Genomic DNA, 19,365 nt, shown 5'->3' on the forward strand with positions numbered 1-19,365 from the left:
TTTTCCCCTCCTCCTGTCTGTTTCCAGGGACTTTATGATTGCACCACATTGGCGGTGCCCTAAAGGGTGCTGATGCTTCACAGCTCCTGTTGGCTGTAGAAGGAAGCACTGAGCATTTGGTAACTGTCAGGATAGATTTCTGATTTATTTTAAAGTAAAATCTGCATCACAAGTTTGCTTGTATATTGGCTACCTAGGTGCAGATGTATTTTGTTTGCTTTTTTTCTTTTAAGAACTGATGTAGGTGAGTGCCATTTTCACAGTTGACACTGTGGATTGCTCAGTACTTAAACGTAAACTAGCGCCTTTTGCATTTCTAGAGTTTAACTAAACGTGAGCAAGTTATTTACCTGGAAGAAGGGTGATGTTGCTAAACCAGCAGTGACTCAGTGCATGATGACAGGACATTTCTGTGTGGTAGCTGGGCCCCGTTGTGATGGCTGGGGCATTGGCCAGGGTCCCCCATGCTGTAACACAAGTTCTGCTTCAGTTCCCCGTGACACAGTGACAAACTAAAATGCTTTATATAGGAGTTAACAAGGAAGTTGATGCTGCTGCCCTGTAAATACTCTTCTGCTCAGAAACTTGTTTATTGAAGTAGGAATTCAAGTTGCCCGAAGTTATTAACTGAATTTGTAAAATTGAGATGGACTTTGGTGTCTGTGGAGCTGGGCTCTGCTGTCCACAGCACCTCCTGGCTGTAAAGGCAAACAGGCTTTCACAGTGAATGTTTATGTTTACATCAAAGTGTCAAAGATTTTTTTTTCCTTTAAATGGACTATATTTTGACTTGGATCTTTTACTAGGAGTCCTTTTTGGGGAGTGCCTTGAAAAGAACAAGGAGCAGGACTTTGGCTTTACTGGAATGTAGGATGGAAGAATGAAACTGAAGTTGGTTTAGTTTTGGGTTATTTTTTTTTTCGTGTGTGTGTGTGTCTTCAGTTGCAAATTGGTTTCCTTTATTGATTTTTGCAGAAGAAATCTCAGGGTCTGCACTGAGAGTGCTGCAGTGTCAATACCTGAGGAAACCACAAAGGCTGTGATAGCTTATGTCTGCCCTTGTAAGCATCAAGCAGTGAACCAACCGCTCTGGGAAGGTACCCCAGGTCTGTTTCATGTAAACTGCCTCCCTGTATTCAGAGCTCCTTAAAATTACAGCCAGAAATTTAAAAAAGTGGGAAACTGCTGCCATGCCAGGCATGAGCAGGAAGATCTCATTGCCCCTGTTCCTTTGCTCAGTGGAAAAACCCACACTTTAATGAAAGGTAATCAGCTAATAAACTTGCTAAAATTTTTGTTATTTTAATAATGCTTTTCTGCACTCTTTAAAGATTTTTGTAGACGGGAAGGAGAAGAAAAGTATTTAAGATAGATTTTTGTTTTGTTTTGTTTTGGTTTTGTTTTTTAAGATACAAGCCTCCCCTGTTCAAGCAGCCGAAAAACCATCCCTCAAAACCTCACTGAATAGAGAAGAGTACATATGCCGGTTTAAGAAGATTAGAAGCTCACAGGCAGCATTAAAGGAAAAGTGACTCTCTTGTGTTTTTTCTTACTGCTGTTAAAACATGGGGAATGTTTCTCTTTGAAATTCTGGCATCTGCCAGCTTGTATTTGACTTTGTAACATCCCTTAAGTCTACTTGTTTTCTGTTATCTGCTATGTTGTTTGCTGTTTTGTTTTGTTTTTTCTCCTTCAGGTTTTATGCTATTTACATTGTATATATTCATTTACCCATAAAATTTTACCACAATGAATGTACAAGTATATGGTTCAGGTGTGGCATCATGGTTGACAGTGTCTGCTGGTTCCTGGACAATGATACTAAGCAAGTAAGATGCTGGGCATCATCATACTTTGCTCTTGGTTTGGATCCCTTCATTTTTAATAAAATTTCATGTGCCCAGAGACTGTGGGTTTCTGACTGTCACAAAGATATAAGGTGCCTAAATTATACTGTGCCTTTGTTAGACTCTCCATACGCCAACCCCAGCTCAGTGTGTTGACATGAACATGAAGGGTGGCAGAAGCCCTGAAATGTGTGACTTTAGGTGGTTAAAAATAGTTATGTCTGAAGTACAGCCTCCCATTCCCTGCACTGAGGACAATGCTTGTTTTGTTGATGCTTCCCCTTCCCAGTCTGCTTTGGAGGGTACCACTGGCTCTATTCTGCTGTTTTTGTGTTGACAGAGATTTAGCCTACAGAGTTAGAAATCTTTATCTGTATCGAAGAGAACTGGACAGACTTTATGACCATCTAGATTTATCTGTAGCCATGAAGGATGGAAGGACAGGGCTTGGTGCAGAGAGATAATACCTCCTAACCTAGCAGGAAGTGTTTGCTTTACTTTACCATGCCGTGTCAATTCAGCTGCAACGACAGTGGCATAGGCAGTAATACTACAAACCATATCCTGATATAAGGGAGGCTGAATTGAATATAGCCCATGGAATGGAAATAGAGTGAAAAATGGTACCTGTGCATTTGCCACAGTTTGTTGGCAGCCTGTGCAGTGCAATAGGTATGTCTTAAGACAGACCATGGAGCTAACTTGAAAAGCATTGAGGGAATTAAGTTTTTTTTTTAATCAGGCGTTTCTCTGAGGGGGAGCAGAAGAACTGCTTTTGATGATTTGAGATTTTTTGCCTTTGCATGAAATTGAGTTTTAATCTCCCAGGCAGATACTGGGATTTAAAACCCAGTACATGCTGGCTGCATGTTACCTGAACCTCACCAGTAGAAAATTACGTGTGTTCTCCTGTCCCTTGTCAGCCTCTGTTATCTAATGGCAAATGCGCTGGATTATCTGTCCTTCTCGGATTCCAGCTCTTGTGTCTTGGCTACAATGAACAAAAACCTGATGCGGGTGGTAGAAGTTTAATTTTTATTCCATCTTCATTCTGTATGTTTCCTGCCTTACGGTGCCTCCTAGGTCTCCCTCCCTTCTACAATTCTGTCTTCCCTTGGGACTTGAAGACAAATTTCCTTTTGGGTTCTTAGCATCTCTTGGTCACTTTCTAATGCTTCTCCTTGGACTTTCCTTTCTTGTTTGTCCAAAAGCAGAATTTTCTCACTGAAGGTATAACACTGATGAGATCTGCCAAAGACTGGGGAAAGGAAGTTTAAAAAACTAAAGAGGCTTTGCATGCGTTCACTGCTGGAGGTGAGGGTGGCAACAGGGCACACTCATTTGAGCTCTGAGGCTTTAGGAAAAGACAAACCCCAAGCAAAGTTTACCCTTCAGTTTTTTTTCACATTTTCAGTTACGACATATACTTCAGTATCTCTCATGAAGCTCCTCAGCAGCTGAGTAATTACTAACTTCTTGTTATTTAGTGCTTGTTAAAAAGGAGCTGGAAAGCAAATGTGGTTTGTTTTCAAAGCTTTAAGAATTCACAAGAGAGTGAAACATGAGAAATACCCTGACAAAGGCCTCTGAAAACGAAGCATGGGAGAGCATGTTTGCTGGGGGTTGTTTGCGTGTTTGTTCATTTATTTGTTTTCACTTCCAAGATGAATCATTTTATTTAGCTTCAGCTTTTTGTCATGGAGAGGCACATCTGCTGTCACAGCATCAGCTTCTTCACAGACAAGCAGTGGCAGTGGGCTCTTTGATGGGTTTGCCGATCTACCACAACTCTTCACCAGGAGATGGTGGTGGTCTCCAGGGGCCACTGGCCTCAGTCCCCTTGTCAAGGGCTGAGTCAGGGTTGTGCTTTCAGAAATGATAGAGTGTGGTGAATGACATCTTATCTGCATATTTCTGGATACATTTTTTTGGTAAAGATGCTTCCAACTCAGATGTGTTATTAAATACACAGCGATGCACCAATCATTCTGGAATCGGATGAAAGCTCTGAACTGATGCAGGTCTCTCTCCTTGACGCTGCTGAGATCAATCTTTTCTGATTTATGTGCTACTGTGAACTGAAAACAGCCAATTCCTTTATCGAGTTTATGAAACCACTGAAGACCAGGTAGGCCAGCAGCAGCAGCTCTGCCTTATTCTCCCTGTGCTTCCCACCGGTGCCCACCCACCTCTTACGTCCTGTTGAGCATCGTCTTACTTGGGAGAGGAACTGTCTTCCCTGTCTGCATTTTGCACAGCACATAGAAGAGTGATGGTATGATCTACTGCTGCTTTTCTCAGCACAGTGATAATGCAGGTAAGAATAATCCAATACATCTTTTATTGACTTTGCATTAAGCTGTCTTAGATGTGACGCCATTTGTAATGCTTGCATCATCTCATTTTCTCTCTGAAATTCTCTGAATGCTGTATTATTGCCAGCACTAAAAGAGTACACAGCACAATATTTTTATGCATTGCAACTTCTAATATTTTATGCTACATAAATATAATAGCATATAATACATAGTATTACATACTATAACTTTGCTTTTAAAGCTTTGTTTAAATTCCTTTCTTTTGGAAACAACTTGCTTTTCCATATCAAGTATCACAGTATTCTTGGTGTGCTTGTCTCAAGGTTTGTCTCTTGTTTGGTGGGCTTTAAAATACTAGTAATTGTATCTCCTTTGGGCTTGCTTCCTCTTCTGGAAAATTCAAGCTTATATGGGGTTGAGCATGCTGCTAAATTTTATTTAGCATATGAATTTATCTTTCTAGCGCTGTACATTGATTTCTGTGGTTAGAAATTTTACACATTGGGAACTAACTTTTGCAGGCCTTTAAAAATAATGTATGTGATACTGAAAGCACAGATGAAACTGTTTCTGAAAATGAAATGGGACATTCTGGAACACCTTTTGGGGATTGGTATGTAATTCAAAGATGAGCTCCACTAAGTCGTCCTGTTCTAAATTCAGCCTAGTGATTTAAGGACCAGTGTTTGTTTTAATTCAAGGCAGTATAATCAGGGAAAATTTGAGCCAAACTCAGTTAACAACAAGGAGGCAATTGGTCCTTTAATTTTCCTTTTGATTTCATTTAAGAATAGCCAAGAAAAGCCTCAGTAGCACATTATTATTATTATTATTATTATTATTATTATTATTATTATTATTATTATTATTATTATTTATTATTATTATTACCACCTTTCTCATTACCATGCAGTCTTCTTGTCTCGAGAGCTGCAAAGTTTGGGTACTGGCTGATTTCCACACCTTAATTGTTTAAACCAACAAAAATAAAACCACACCAAACCTTCACAGTTCTGAAAGCAGTCATCATTGTGGGTGCTGTAATACATTTAATTTTACCACTAGATAATGAAGTTCTTGAAAAAATTAATCTGTTGGAAATTATACCACAGAATGGGGATTTTGAACTATGGAAAATAAGTCTTGGTCACAAGAGCCTCCAGTACAGGTGAAGTTTTCAGGTGCTGCTTAGTCAGAATAAATAGGGGAGGTGTGCTGTGAATTAAAAACAAAAGCAAGCTGAATATATATGATTTTCTTTGGCAAACTTCATATATTCAAAACATTTAAAATGTGGAATCTCTCTTCACATGTGTGCATTTGTACACACATAACCCACAGCTTTTTCTTTAGCTAAATAGGCATCTTAATCTCTTAGGATTTACAGCTTTATACAAAGAGGAGAGTGTAAGTTGTGTCTTGAGAGTCTTCTGTCTGGAAGTTCAGAGGGATGGACAGGTATTTAAAAATAAAAATACTTCTGAATAATAAATTATGTTGGAAAGATAATGCTTCTTGAACTTGCTCCTTGTTTTGAGTCCATACTTAAATCTTCGCAGAGTGTGTGGTACTTGATAAACTAAGAGACAATGAATCCTTAATTTTTATACCAGGGCCTCTAACATGTTGAAAGATACTTTTAAAATTAAATCCTCAGGGCTGTTACCAAGGCTACTGAACGTGACAGGGTTTGTTTTCAGAAGTTACAGAAGAATGGTAGAGACTCAGAATGTTGCCCAGAGCTGTTCTTGTGTTTTGCATTTTCAAAAGATCCTTTGTTGTGAAAGGGGCCATATTGCTACAGCAGCAAATCTTTATATATTAATTAAATAGGTGAACTAGAGGTTTTTTCCTAGTCTTTGCCACAAATAAAATATGCAAAACACTTTTTAAAGAGCATCAGATGTGAGGATGATTTAGGTTTGCTGCTTGGCTTAGGATAGCTGAAATGGGGAATTCAAAGCAATGTGACATAGAATCACAGATTGGTTTGGGTTGGAAGGGACCTTAAAGCTCACCTGGTTACAATCCCCCTGCAACAGGCAGGGACACCATCCACTAGACCAGGTTGCTTACTGGGTGGTGTGAAGAGAGCACTGTCCCCATCGGGATAGAGGAACCCAGCTTTGCCCTTGCAAAAATGCCTCAGAATTTGAGATACTTGAGATTTTTGTCACTACTTCTGCGTATGTTTTTTTTCCTGTGTCACCAAATGATGCCTCGACAGTCAGGCAGGCAAGGGTTTGTACCTTGGACTCTAAGGACCACCCTGGCTGGTTAGCACTCAGTGCAAAGCCCTGGCTGCACCGGTGCTGGCGTGCTCAGACAGGGGTGATCCTTTGGGCTGGAGCTGACACCTGTGATTTGTGGGGATTCACCCCACCCAGGTACAGGGATTTTCCGGCTGTCACGGGTGTCCCAAGGTCTCCTCACTTCCTGATTTCTCCACTTTGATTTTGTATTGGGAGCTGCCCTACTTTTGAAATGCCTGAATTCGTATGTCTCTGATGGACCCTCACAGCAGCTAAAATCAGTATTCCAGAGCTGTATCTGTGCTGCTTTCCCCTGCTGAGCATGTTTGCTACCAGAAAAAAAAAAAAAAAAAAAAAGCAACCAGTGCCTTATTTTATATTTTATTTTTCTTTTTTTCTCTTTTTTTTTCAAATTTTTCTCTCCTTTTTTTTTCTTTTTTTTTTTTCCTTTTTAGGGAAAACCTAACAGCTACAGACGCCATGAGGGTACAGCACACTGATGGGCTTCACTACTGGAGCTCTAAAACCTTTTTTTTTTTTTTTTTTTTTTTTTTTCTTTTTTCCAGAAAAACTTTTAGCAAAAACCAGGATGTAAACAAGAAGCCACTGCAGCCTCCGAGGCCACGCCGTTACTTGCTCGTGTCCGTCTCGCTTGCCTGCTGTCGAGAGCGGGCCGAGGGTGCTGAGGGTGCCTCTTCCTCCGCGGCAACTCCCCCCTGAGGGTAGACCACAAAACACAGCTTCTGTCCCCAGCACGTCATGGACTCTGCAGGAGCAAACGTGCGGGTGGTTAATGGGGATGGTTGAGCTCGTCTAAAAGCACGGTGCTGGGGTGATGCAATGTGTGAATCAGTGTGCATCTTCCCGTCCATGGCCGCTTGGTCCTGCTGTGCAGAGTCTGCCCCTCCAACCCTTCTTATCCCCAGCTCAGTGATAAAACAGTGTTGGTGAAGCAGGGGCAGGTTAAGATGAGAAGTGTTAGGGATGCTTTTCCCAGCCCCTTGCAGAGCTGTGCTGGCAGAGATGGGCTGGGATGGCTGCCAGCCCTCCTGGCACTGTGTCAGCAGTGGGGACTGCTGATCCTGGGGACCTCTGGTCAGAGCAAAGGGCTGCAGTGTGCTTGTTTTAAAGTCCTTGCCTCAGAGCAAAGCAATTAGAAGCCAATCATAGCCAAGCCATCAAAGACTTATGTGCAGTTTTAATTTTACATGAGTGATAATGTAAGGCTTTCTTTTGAGGGTGAAATAATTCACTGTGCCATGTGGGGTTTGTGCAGCGGGATGTGCTGGTGGCAGAGTGGGATGAAAGCTTGTGTGCATTTATTAGTCCTTTTGTGATAGTTCATTGAGCCTTAATAGAATTACGGAATGGTTTGGGCTGGAAGGGACCGTAGAGCTCATCCAGTTCCAGCCCCCTGCCATGGGCAGGGACGCCTTCCACTAGACCAGGCTGCTCCAAGCCCTGTCCAACCTGGCCTTGAACACTGCCAGGGACGGGGCAGCCATGGCTTCTCTGGGCAACCTGTGCCAGTGCCTCACTGTTGCGCTCCTGTGTATCTGGCTCTGGGGCAGACTCTGGTGAGTGAGCTGAGCAGATGGGGTGCTGCACAGAGGCACGAAAGGAAGTGAGCAACCATTCTAAAGAGTGAGCAAAACAGCTGCCCAAAGGAGAGCTTTGTGCCCAGGGGCCACCTGTGACCAAGAGTGGTGGCTGGGCTCACACAGGATGTTCCCTTGCTGTTTTAGTGCTGCTGGTTCAGAGGTTAAGCAGATCCCTGCAGACACACGCACAACCAGGAGTGCAGTGAGGCACCGCAGCACTGTCTTACCTATTAGCCTATTTACACTCTTTGGTTTATTTCTCCAGTAGACTCCAAGGAAGAACACTGGCACTCCAGTTAAAATGATAATAAGTCCAACTCCACAGACGATTGGCTCGGAGTATAAGCTGAAGATCAGCAGAAATGCCCAAAACGCCAGGTAAGTGATGGGGATGAGGAGGTTCACCTATCAGGAGAGAGCAGAGCAGAGCACAACTGTGGTTGTGTGTATCCCATTTTTACATTAATGGCTCTCTGGGACATGGTTTGGGACCATAAAACATTACCACTACATCAAAAAAACCCAACATTATTCAAAACAGATGGAGGGCTTGATGTGCCCACCCACCCTTTGCATCACTATTGCAACCAAGAGATTTAGCTTTAACATTGTCACCTTGATAGGTCTGAAGATTTTGGGTTTCTTGCATCGTAACACAATCAGGCCTATAATTGTCACTCCGTAGCAGAGGTAGTTAATAAATGACACATAGTTGATTAGCGTGTATGTGTCTCCAACAAGCATGATGACAAGAGTGGCCATACACTGCAAAGAGAGAAGTATAACCTTCCTTGAGTCATTACTAGAAAAAGTAGCTTAAACCCAACAAAACCAAGCAAAAACCCCATTAAAGCATTTAAATGCCTTTTGTTTACAGGCCCCACTGGGTATCTGCTGCCTCCTGTGGTTCAGAGTGTTATCCCTGAGCTGTGCCACTGGGGCTGAGTGGGGATTTATGGTTATTTGGGACATGCTGAGGGTCTGTTTATAAATACCCCGAGGTGCTGGCAGAGGTGACTCTACTGGCCATGGCTGGTCAAGCAGGGCCAGGAGGGCTGTCAAGAGCTCTGTGTCGCTCCACTCTACCCATTCTTGTTATTTGTTTTAAAAGCTATTGACCCCTATGGTGAGAACTGCTGATGGAAGAAGGATTTCTTGCAAACTGAACATGTTGTGGTCAGTGCACTACGTTGTTGCAGGTGCCCTGTATATTATAAAGAATGAGCTTTGCCCTTTATCCCTGCTGGCCCACAGCTCATTCTGCAGATGACTGGCATCATTAATCTTTTGAGCATTACTTGTGTTTGGAAGCTGGCAGATTGATGGTGGAAATTTCCATGCTATAAACTCACTTGTTTATACTGTGCAAAACCAGGAGAGCCGGCTCCTTGGGTCCCACACCATTGCCAGTCAGTACCCTGGGAGCCGCGCCCTGGCCTCCATCACATACTGGTCCTGTGAACATTGTCTGCTGGTGGCCAGAACCTGAGGGAAGCCAAGTATCCACATCCCTTCAGAGAGAGCTCAGGTTTTTGGTCTCTTACTCCAAGCTCTCTTTTTGCTTACATCCCTTTTTCTCAATTTGCCATTCCAATGGCAAAGTCCTCTTGGAAGGGAGGGCTTCTGCACCACCAGCACCAGGAATTAAGCACTGCTATCTAACGACACTCTGGTCCCTCCATTCCCCTGTTCAAAGCCTCGCAGGCCTGACAGGGGGATTCCAACACCTTGGGAAGTATCACCACAAAATGGATTTAAAATAGGAGGGTGTTTTATACCCGTATAATGTGTTCCTGGCTTTCCTCTGACAGTGTCATACGCACACACAATCCTCTCCTGTCACTCACAGGATTTACAGCGATGCTGCTTGGAGCGTTGTGATTCTGTGCATAGGTGACACCAATGTGTCAGGTCTGTTCATGGTGTGGGCATGACTGCTGGGTGGTACAAGGCTGCAGGGGCTCTGCTGCTCTCTCAATTGCTTGGCCACAGCCACGTGGCAGGGAGGAGAGCTGGATGCTCCCCACTGTATTGCAAAAAAACCCAGTCTGTTTATTTTACACTTAGCTTGGTCCCTTGATTTTTGAAAGGATTAGTAAAAATACAGGCCTTGCTGGTGGTGTTAAAAAGCCCTTTCTCCACATACAAAGAAACCTTTCTTCATGCAAAGAGCTAGGTATGATTCATTGGAAGAGAAAAAGGAACCTGGGGTATTAATTAGGTTTGCCTAAAGTCTGACCCAGTTTGCTATTGTAGCTGTCTATATTATATTTGTTAATAAATTAGTATTTCCTAGGACTTGTTATACCCTGAGCTGCTTTAAAACACCTTGTTCTGTGACTGCACTGTGATTCAAGGAGGATGTTTTGAACAGAGCAGAGAACTGGTGTATGCCTGAAGGATCAGACAGCTGTTTCACAGTGAAGCTGCCTCTGAAACTCAGTGTGTAATTTCAAATAATGTATATTTAAGGACAAAAGAGTTCCATTTCATTGGCACCAGCAGCCCAGCAGTAGCCCATGGTGGGACCAGGGGTCTCTGCCTACCCCAACACCTTGCATGAGGTGTTTGTGGTGGGCACTAAGGCCCAGGGATGCTGTAAAGCCTCGGCTAGATGCAAATGTTGCCATAAAAGCAGAATGTGCAGGAGGCTTATTTGGTGAAATTTGGTCTGGGTGTATTGTGCCAGAATTGCTTCTATTGCTGGGAGACAGATACACAAGTGTGCACCTTCCCAGTGCATCTGGGGTCAAACGCGCCTGTTTTTGTATCAGTGGCAAATCTGCAGCTAGCCAAGATTTCAAATAAATGCCCTTTGGGGAATTCCCCTTCTCAGGCCATGCAACAGGGGACAGCAGCACAGAGAGTCATTTTCCTCTGTAATGTCTTTGATGCTGCAGTAAAACCCATCACATATGCTACCCTCACTATTGATAAAAGTGTATGAAGGTCTTTGTTCCCAAATGGTTGTGTAAAAACTCATCAAAAGAGCTTCTCCCTTCTTAAACAAATTGTCTGTTTCAAAAGTCAGTCTCTACCTCTGCTGTGGGTAGAACAAGTGGTAATGGGCTTAAATTGCAGCTCAAGTTAGGTATGAGGGAAACCATCCACGCCCCCAGGATGGTTGGGAATAGGAGGGATTATTTCCGAAGCTGAAGGCTGCTCCCCTCTGGGGCCATTGGAGGTGCTTGGCCAGCACCCGCCAGCAGCGTTCCCGGCTGACTCTCTTCTCCTCCTTATGGGGTTTAATGGCCTCTCAAGCTCTTCTCTCTGTGATTTACTATTTATAATAGCAGGTTACAGAAAAGCAGAGCAGGGACAGTAAAACTTACGCAGACAAGCAGGGCAGGGATGGGTGTGCAGTGCTTGACGTGGATCATGGCAAGCAGACTTGGCAAATGGCCTTCTCGAGCACCGGAGAAACATAACCTGGAAATGAGAGCAGTAATGCTGAACCAGCTGGGTGGACAACAGCCTCTTCAGTTCCTAGCCATAGAACATCTCTAATCAAAACCACCTGCACTGATGTGGAAGGGAGCTGCAGCCTATGGGTGCTGAGCTGCAACTGGGGAGATGACTAGAGACTGCTTGTGTAACCTGGTGTAAGTCACTGAAACTAGACCCTTCAGTATATGAGGCCTCTAATGGCTAATAGCATCTGTGCGGTGACCTGCTTTGAGATGCCAAATTACCTCTGAGCAGGAGGACTGAAATCTGTCCAGTTTGTCAGGGTTGCCTCCTTACCCAGGGTGGGATGAGTACTGTGAAGGTTGTGTGGGGATCAGCTATACACAGCCAAGACACAACCCCTCACAGGTAGTGTTTCCAGTGTCAGAAAGGTTTTAAATAAGGGTTAACATGCCTGAACTTTAACTTCATTTCTAAGTGCATAACCTGTAACATATGGACTCGGATTTGTGGCATCTCATTGTACTCATGAAAGTGCTGAGATAAATAACTTCCCAAGGTGCTTAAGACTTGAGTTGTTTCCTTAAAACTTTTAATAACTTTTTAATTAAGTTCAGAGAGGTCAGTTAATATAAGTAGACTTTATAGACTACGCTGCAATACACTTTACAGATTCTGGCCCCACTATCAGCAGTGTGCATGCAAAACATCTTGCCCGAAAGGAGTTTTTCCACTACAGAATGAAAATGTCTGTAACTGGGAACAGCACCAGGCCCTAAAACTGCTCTTTGAGTGAAGCACGATTTAGCTTGTAGCTACTGGAACTTTATTGATGTAAAATGACTTTGGTTCCATGCTAAAGCCGTGTTAGGCTCTTCCTGTGAGTTATTCCACATCTGCAGACAATTTCAGAAGCTCATAAGGATTATTTTGCAAGAGATTCCACGATTCAATATTATATTTGATGATTCAAAACAGAGCAATTCATAACTGAATGTATCCAACACACCCAACAACGACCTCATGCTCTACAACATCCAAAATGTCTAGATAGCATTTCTTTAGCAAATGCAATTAAACCAGCCCCTCCCCAAATTAGATAATGTTCATAAAATTGTACTGCATCTAACCTTGATGAGGTAAAAAGGTATCCATTTATTCCTCCAAATGTAGATAGGGCCACTGAGACTGGCATAACCCAGGAAAAATAGCCCAGTAACTTTTCACCAAATGTCTAAAGCAACAGAAGGCAGAGAAACTGAAATACACTGCAAAGCACAGAACCAAAATCAAAGTGTATTTTAGACATCCAGGGAATGGTTTACTTACTACCGCCACAGCGTTGGAGGACAAGAGCTCTTGGGGTGACATGGCAGTGAAATATGCAATGTTGGTGAACGTATACACAAATGTCACCAATGGGATGGATATGAATATGGCACGAGGTAGGTTCCTAATAAGAGAATTAGGAGGGTAGATAAGAAATTACAGTCATGTACAGTGAGACCACAACAACCATGTACAGCTGTGTGTACAGGCACCAGTGGTGCAGTGAAAGGCCTTGTTTTGCTTTACTTTCCCCTGCTCTGAAAAGGAACAAGATCCTGTTATTCAGGTGGCTGTCTTGGCCTGCCCCATGCCGTAAACGTGGTCTGGTCATACACCACCATGACAACTTACAGCAGTACAGGTCTACTTGACCTCTGATCCAGAGACATGCTTAGAGGTGGACACCTGAACCACCCTGTATCAAAGGTAATAATGGATTTCCCTCCATGTGTCAGATTTGCAAAAAGAGTCTTTAAAAATTTATTTAACCTTTATGATTTTGAACAGATTTAGTAAAAATGGGAAGTTTTTTTTTTATAGTTTCCCCTTGGAGACTGCAATAATAATAAAAACAGCCATTCACTCCTTTTTCTCTTTATTTCTCAACTGAGGCCACATTTGCCTTATTTAAGTCATAACTTTTCATTATTCAGCTTTGAAATTGTGGTGGTCCATTAAAACGTTGGTGTTTTACTAAGGGAATGCTGTGCCAACTTGCTTTATTCCTGCCAAGATCTCTGGACGTGTACTTTGCCACTCACTAGTGCAAGTTATGTGCAGAGCCGCTTGTAAGGCTGCAGCTCTAATCCATTCCCACCCAGGCACTGTAATAGCTTCAATTTCTCCTTGTTTAATCACTGTGTGCCTTGGATGCCCAGAAATAATGCTCGGAGAGCTGCTCTTGCCATTAGTCATTCCACTTCATCAGCTCAGAAATGTTGAAACATTTGAGCTTTGCTTTACTATATTAACGTTCACTTTCCCTCCAGCTTTCCAGCCTGCTTGTGATAAATCATTTCCAAGCCCCTTCCCATACCCAGGACCAGCATGATGTTAGTCACCCTGTGGGGAGCAGCCGCGCAATCACTTTCTGATCTTCTCTTTCTGGTGTCTGTGGAAGATCCCCTTTGGGTGAAAAAGCAAAGGGACTTAAACATAATCCCACATTTTTCTGATAGAAGTGATTCTCCCTATAGCCACTTGAATGGCATCTCATTGATGGTTATTTTTTGCTGTAAAAGCACTGTATGATTGAACAGTGCCATAAAGATGCTGCTTTGTTTTACAGGCTGGTTTCAGTTAATGCCTTACGCAACACATTTTTAATTCCATTGTTCCTTTAACTTGTCTCCCATCTCTTCCAAACAAAAAATCTCTCTCTACTTTAGAAAGACCAGTCCCATAGACATGTAAGGAAGCTGCAGCTTATGAAATGAATTATATTACCAGACAGCTCCAATGTCTCAGCACTTCAAGAAAGTGTGGATGGCACAGAATTGGATACTTGCCTGCGGGGCTCAACCAGTTCTTCCGTTACATAGTTCAAGAAGTTCCAGCCACTGAACGCAAATGACCCTTGAAGGAAAGCTAAAGCTAAATGCCCCACAGACGGAGTCATCCAAAAATTGAACGCGTTGCTTGGTGTCAGCTCTTTGTAGTTTCCTGCACAGAGAGCGCAAGCAAGAGGTTAATCCACCCCTACCTACCAGAGACACCAGGAAACAGGTGATTTTCAGTCTTTATTTTCATTGGATTTGGGACTTCGTGCTCTTCATGTCACCATGGGCTGGCACTGCACTTGCAGGGCTTTCTGTGGGGTGGTGTCCTGGGGAAGCAGCTTGGGTTGTACTCACAGCATCCCTCATTGCACTGAGGCCACCACTGTGCCTCATGGGACCAACCAGCAAGGCTTGAGGATTGCTCCTGGGCAGGGTCAATTCCTGCCTGTTTTTAATGCGGTTTTCTCTTACAAGAGTTTGGTGGTGTTCAGTAGAAATACTGAAAAATAAAATGCCTGTGGGGCTGGCAGGCTGTGGGACTATTACCACTGAGAAAACACATTTGCTCTCTGCAAATACTTTATCTTCCTTTATATGACTCATCATATACATGATAAAAACACTGTGAGCCTTTTGTGTTTTCTGCTTTCTGTTAAGTTGATGAGTCAGTGAGACCTTGTTTTTTTGCCTATTTTTAATAAGTGACTTTTTCAGGAAATTTGACTAGTGCCCACGTTCATTTTACACCCAGGGTACTTCAAATTTAAGGAACATACAACAGATGAAAAAATTTCAGTAAATATTCTGAAACATCCTCAGCTGCATTTATTCCATCAGAACCAATGAGGTGGGCCAGAAAGGGACTCATATGAGAAAATACAGCTGATTTCTCTGTGGTGACATCCTTTCTGTGGAGCCATCCTTTCTGTGTCTGCGTGAATAAGCAGCCTTGCAGCTCAGCTAAACCCAGCACTCCTTTGGGTCAGTTAGTAAGGAGAAAACAGTAAGTGGGGAAAATTACTTCTATCAGCAGTACCATACCCGTGTTGGAGCTGTCTCACAGAGTACCTTTAAAGATCTGTATGAAGCCCACAATAATGATAAGGGCCAGGGCTAAGAGTTTTCCTGCTGTAAATATATCCTGAATGCGTGTTGCCCATCGAACGCTGGAGCTGTTCACCCAGGTCAGGAGGACTGGAGAGCAAAAGACTGAATTCAGTGACATGAAATCATGTTTATTTAAGACCACACAGTCAAAGCATTGGAAAGCACAAAGTGACCTGCACATCCCTGTGGGGAGCTATAGCGTGGCTGGGAGCAAGGTGAGGAGGAGCTTTGCCTTTCCTTAGGAGAATCCCAGCTGCAGGGGCATCCCTACCAGCCAGCAGCCTTCCTGCCTTGGGGGCTGCTGGCTGCAGCTCCCTGAAGGTCTAGTTACTGTGCCTGGGTAGTGCTCAGTGTGTAGGGATCACCATCTCCTCATGGAAATGGTGAATGCCTCTGGTCCTTGTAGCTCTGGCTTGCTTTTGCTGGCTCTGTAAGTAATTAACGTGGAGCCAGTGGCATCCTGCATTTCCTACACACTTGCATTTGTGAATGTAAAAGTAGACTAGGAAGGGCTCAAATGGTGGGTCACCCATGCTGGGTGCCCATGGCCCTGCCTCATCCCATAAACTCGCCTGCTACCACTTCCCTGGGACCTGCAGGGATTCAGGCGCCTTTATATGCCCTGCTCCAGCCACTGTGCTTGCTGCAGGCAAGCAGGAAGAGAGTGAGTATCTCACACCAGTCATGGTGCCTGTCTTGGGACTTCCCTTGTTGTGGCCATGACCCCAGCCTGGCTGGAGTGGCCCCTCGAGTGGTCCCATGTAAAACCAAGACAAGCTTTGTGTGTGTGCAAGAAGCAAATACTCACGTAAACACACCATGGAGAGGATCCTGGAGGCATTATAAGGGGGGATACAGTTAGGAAAGACAGGCTGCAGGACATAGTTTGAGAAGGTCAGCGCAATGACAGCCAGACTGGTAGGGTACATGATAAGCACTGCACTCCACAGCAGCAGAAACCTGGAAGACAAGAAAAAGCAGAAGCAAGCGTTAGGAGTGTGCTGGAGGAGATACTGCATACTTGGCTGTGCAGTGCTTCAGGACAGCTACCAATGCAGCAAGACTGGCACCTTCATCTCAGTCACATCTAAGAGTCACCTGCATGTGACTCTCCTCATCCCTTTTCCCCTGTTCCCAGTGCAATCTGGATTTTGAATTAAACATGTCTAAGCAAAGCACGGTTTAGGGACATCTGGTAGAGTGAGGATTATGCCCAGTGGGCACATGTTGATTTAGCTCTGCATGCCAAAGCAAAAGCATCTCTTGTACCTGAGCTGATGTGTCACTGCAACCGATGGCAGTCCCTACATTGAAGACACCTCTGGAGGGTTTCAGCAGGGCCCCAGCTGCACTCTTGGGGCTGCTACTGGCTGCCCACCAGTCACTGAGGGGTTCCTTGTCACTGTTCAGGTTGGCTCTGTGACCTGGGCCAGGGCAGGTTAGTGCTGCTCTATTCTGCAATCACTCAGCTGGGGCACACCGGGGCTGGTTGTCTGCCTTCACCTGCAGCTGAAGGCAATTGCATCAAATCAGGTACCCTTGCAAATATAAAGTGTGAGGCAGTTTGTTTTACACTGAGAAAAGGGGAAAAGTTCACTTATCTTAAAGAGCAGCAGTAGATCTGCTTTTAAAGCAAGTATTCTGCTCTAAAGTACAAGTATTATTATTTCTGTAATGAGAACTAGCTACTGCAAGAAAGTGAAATCCTTCTTTCTATGTATGTACACAGAGATACATACACATTAGTTCATTCATATACAAGTGTAACATGCAGTGATGCCCAGCACAAATGAGGATTGGAAAAGACATTTCTAAATAATACTATATAATTTCTGGGTTACATGTGCTGCCCTTTTAGAAGCTGCTCCCTCCCCACATGCTGCCTGCTGCCAGTCCCTTAAGTGTGGCACTTAAGTTGAGGGGTCCCTCCCGGTGCTGTTAACATGGATGGAGGGAGTGCTGCTTGCTGGGTGTTTCTTGGACAGATGTGGTGAGTGTTTTTCAGTTCTTTGTTACTTCTGGTACATATGGGGCAACCTGATGCTTCCTTTTTCTTAGTAATGTTGTGGTTTGAACCCAGCCAGACAGCTTGTTCACTCACTCCCCCCTTCTTTCCCTCCCCCTACTCCTGGAGGGACGGAGAGGAGAATCGAAAAGAATGCAACTCCCACGGGTTGAGATAAGAACAGTTTAGTAACTAAGGTATAACACAAATCACTACTGCTACCACCAATGATAATAATGATAAAGGAAATAACAAGGGAAAAGAATACATCACCTCAGCACCAGCCAACCGATAACTCGCACCCTCAGCCTGACCAAGCATCGACCCATACCTAGTCCTACCCCACAGTCCCTAGCCCTTCTGGATAGCTCTCCGTTACATCCTGGGCATGACGTGCTGTGGTATGGAATAGGTCTTTGGTCAGTTTGGGTCAGGTGTCCTGTCTCTGCTTCCTCCCAGCTTCCCCTCCTCCCTGGCAGAGCATGAGGCTCACAAAGTCCTTGGTCAGACCAAACATTTGACCAGTAACTAAAACCATCAGTGTTATCAGCGCTGTTCCCAGGCTGAAAGTCAAAAACACAGCACTGCATCAGCTACCACGAAGGAGAAAAAATGACTGCTACTGCTGAACCCAGGACAGTAAGTATCAGAGAATCAGTTTGGCAAGCTGGCATGATGCAAGAGCTTGTTACCTTCTCAAATGGCACCACTGATTTTAAAATTGGGGTTTTTTTCTCTCCTTTCTCTTTATTCTGTTGTGTGAGTCCTATTTTTTCTTTTTTTCATGATTTCTAATATTTTCCATGTGGTTCAGAGCAATTTCCTCCAGTAATTGCTTTGTGCTATTTGGTGCTGTGGGTTGTGTACCTAGTTTGCAGACCCTGCTTGCTGGATGAGTTAACCTGGCTGGTCCCCACTAAGGCTAACTATGACTTAAATACTGCAATTAATTGCAGTAAAATAATAATAAAAATATTAATAATATTAATAGTAAAACAATAAAATAATAAATGAAAAAATACATAATAAAAATAATAATGTGCTGATAGGGTTAGGATGCTGGTGTTGCTGAGCAAGGTCAGGTTCAGCCACATCTGTGGGGCCATGGGGTTTGGTGGCAGATGCCTCTTCCCTATCATGTTTATCTTAGTTCAGGCAATCTATAAAGGCTGAATTCAGCTGGAAGCAGTAAGTGAGGAGAATGACTCTGAAAACAGTATTTCAGGCAAAACTGACCCTTACTTCTATGTTGTAACACGGGGTGTGTTGGTATTGGGTAGAATATGATTTAATGGAAATGTGAATAATTCAGTGGATTTCTGACAGTCATTTTGTTTCATGCTGAATCGAAATACATGCAGGACTGATAATGCCAATTAAAGTAAATGCAGAATTTTAGCAGAGGGTGACAAAGTTGTGCTGTCAAACGTGAAGCTCAAATGAGAGATGTCATTAAAACAAGAAAGAAGCTTGCCTAAGGCGTGGGCCCATTTTTATCTTGTTTTTCCAGGTAAGTTTTAACTAATGCCTGCTTTTGAGAAAAAAGATATCCCCATGGGTCACTTAGATCACAAACCTGAACAAGTAGTTGTTGGGGCTCGGGAGGCACTGCTAAGTGCTTGCCTTGCTCTTGTGGTGTTTGCTGCGACTGGAAGGCAGGAATTAATCCCAGTTATTACCACCCAACAGTCCAAGTCTTCTAGGAAGTCTTTGCTTTTAAAGCACCACATTTTATCATCTTAAGAGTACAATTTCCTTAGTGAAGAACAGCTGTTCCAGATCAGTTATAATTAAGTGACAGAGGGCAGAAATTCCCTGTGGACATAGCTGAGCATCAGCTGTACTTGCCATTGCAGAGCACAGGATCAGGAAAGGGTGGTGGGCTGCAGGTGTGCTTTCTCCTCTGGGCGGTCGTGCAGAGGGAGTGTAACCAGCACAGGGAGCCCAAAGCTCAGTTTAGAGCAGGGAGATGTCATCAGGGCACACCTGGAGTTACTCT

General features: G+C 43.7%; 1 protein-coding gene across 1 annotated transcript in view; it reads right to left on the reverse strand.

Annotated features, from left to right (window-relative positions):
- Positions 1-6,865: 6,865 nt before the first annotated feature.
- Positions 6,866-19,365, reverse strand: part of SLC7A10 (solute carrier family 7 member 10) — a 41,280-nt gene continuing 28,780 nt past the window's right edge. Inside the window, exons 3-11 of the mRNA XM_057400175.1 lie at positions 16,170-16,321; positions 15,323-15,448; positions 14,264-14,417; positions 12,756-12,879; positions 12,557-12,660; positions 11,351-11,447; positions 8,634-8,783; positions 8,246-8,423; positions 6,866-7,183 (exon numbers count right to left, since the gene is read on the reverse strand). Coding sequence (XP_057256158.1) covers positions 7,047-7,183; positions 8,246-8,423; positions 8,634-8,783; positions 11,351-11,447; positions 12,557-12,660; positions 12,756-12,879; positions 14,264-14,417; positions 15,323-15,448; positions 16,170-16,321 — 1,222 coding nt within the window. The 3' untranslated portion in view covers positions 6,866-7,046. The remainder of the gene's footprint in view (positions 7,184-8,245; positions 8,424-8,633; positions 8,784-11,350; positions 11,448-12,556; positions 12,661-12,755; positions 12,880-14,263; positions 14,418-15,322; positions 15,449-16,169; positions 16,322-19,365) is intronic.

Source organism: Pezoporus wallicus, unplaced genomic scaffold (genome assembly GCF_028554395.1).
Source record: "Pezoporus wallicus isolate ANWC-B61680 ecotype Strahan unplaced genomic scaffold, APGP_CSIRO_Pwel_v1 contig_447, whole genome shotgun sequence".
NCBI lineage: Eukaryota > Metazoa > Chordata > Aves > Psittaciformes > Psittacidae > Pezoporus > Pezoporus wallicus.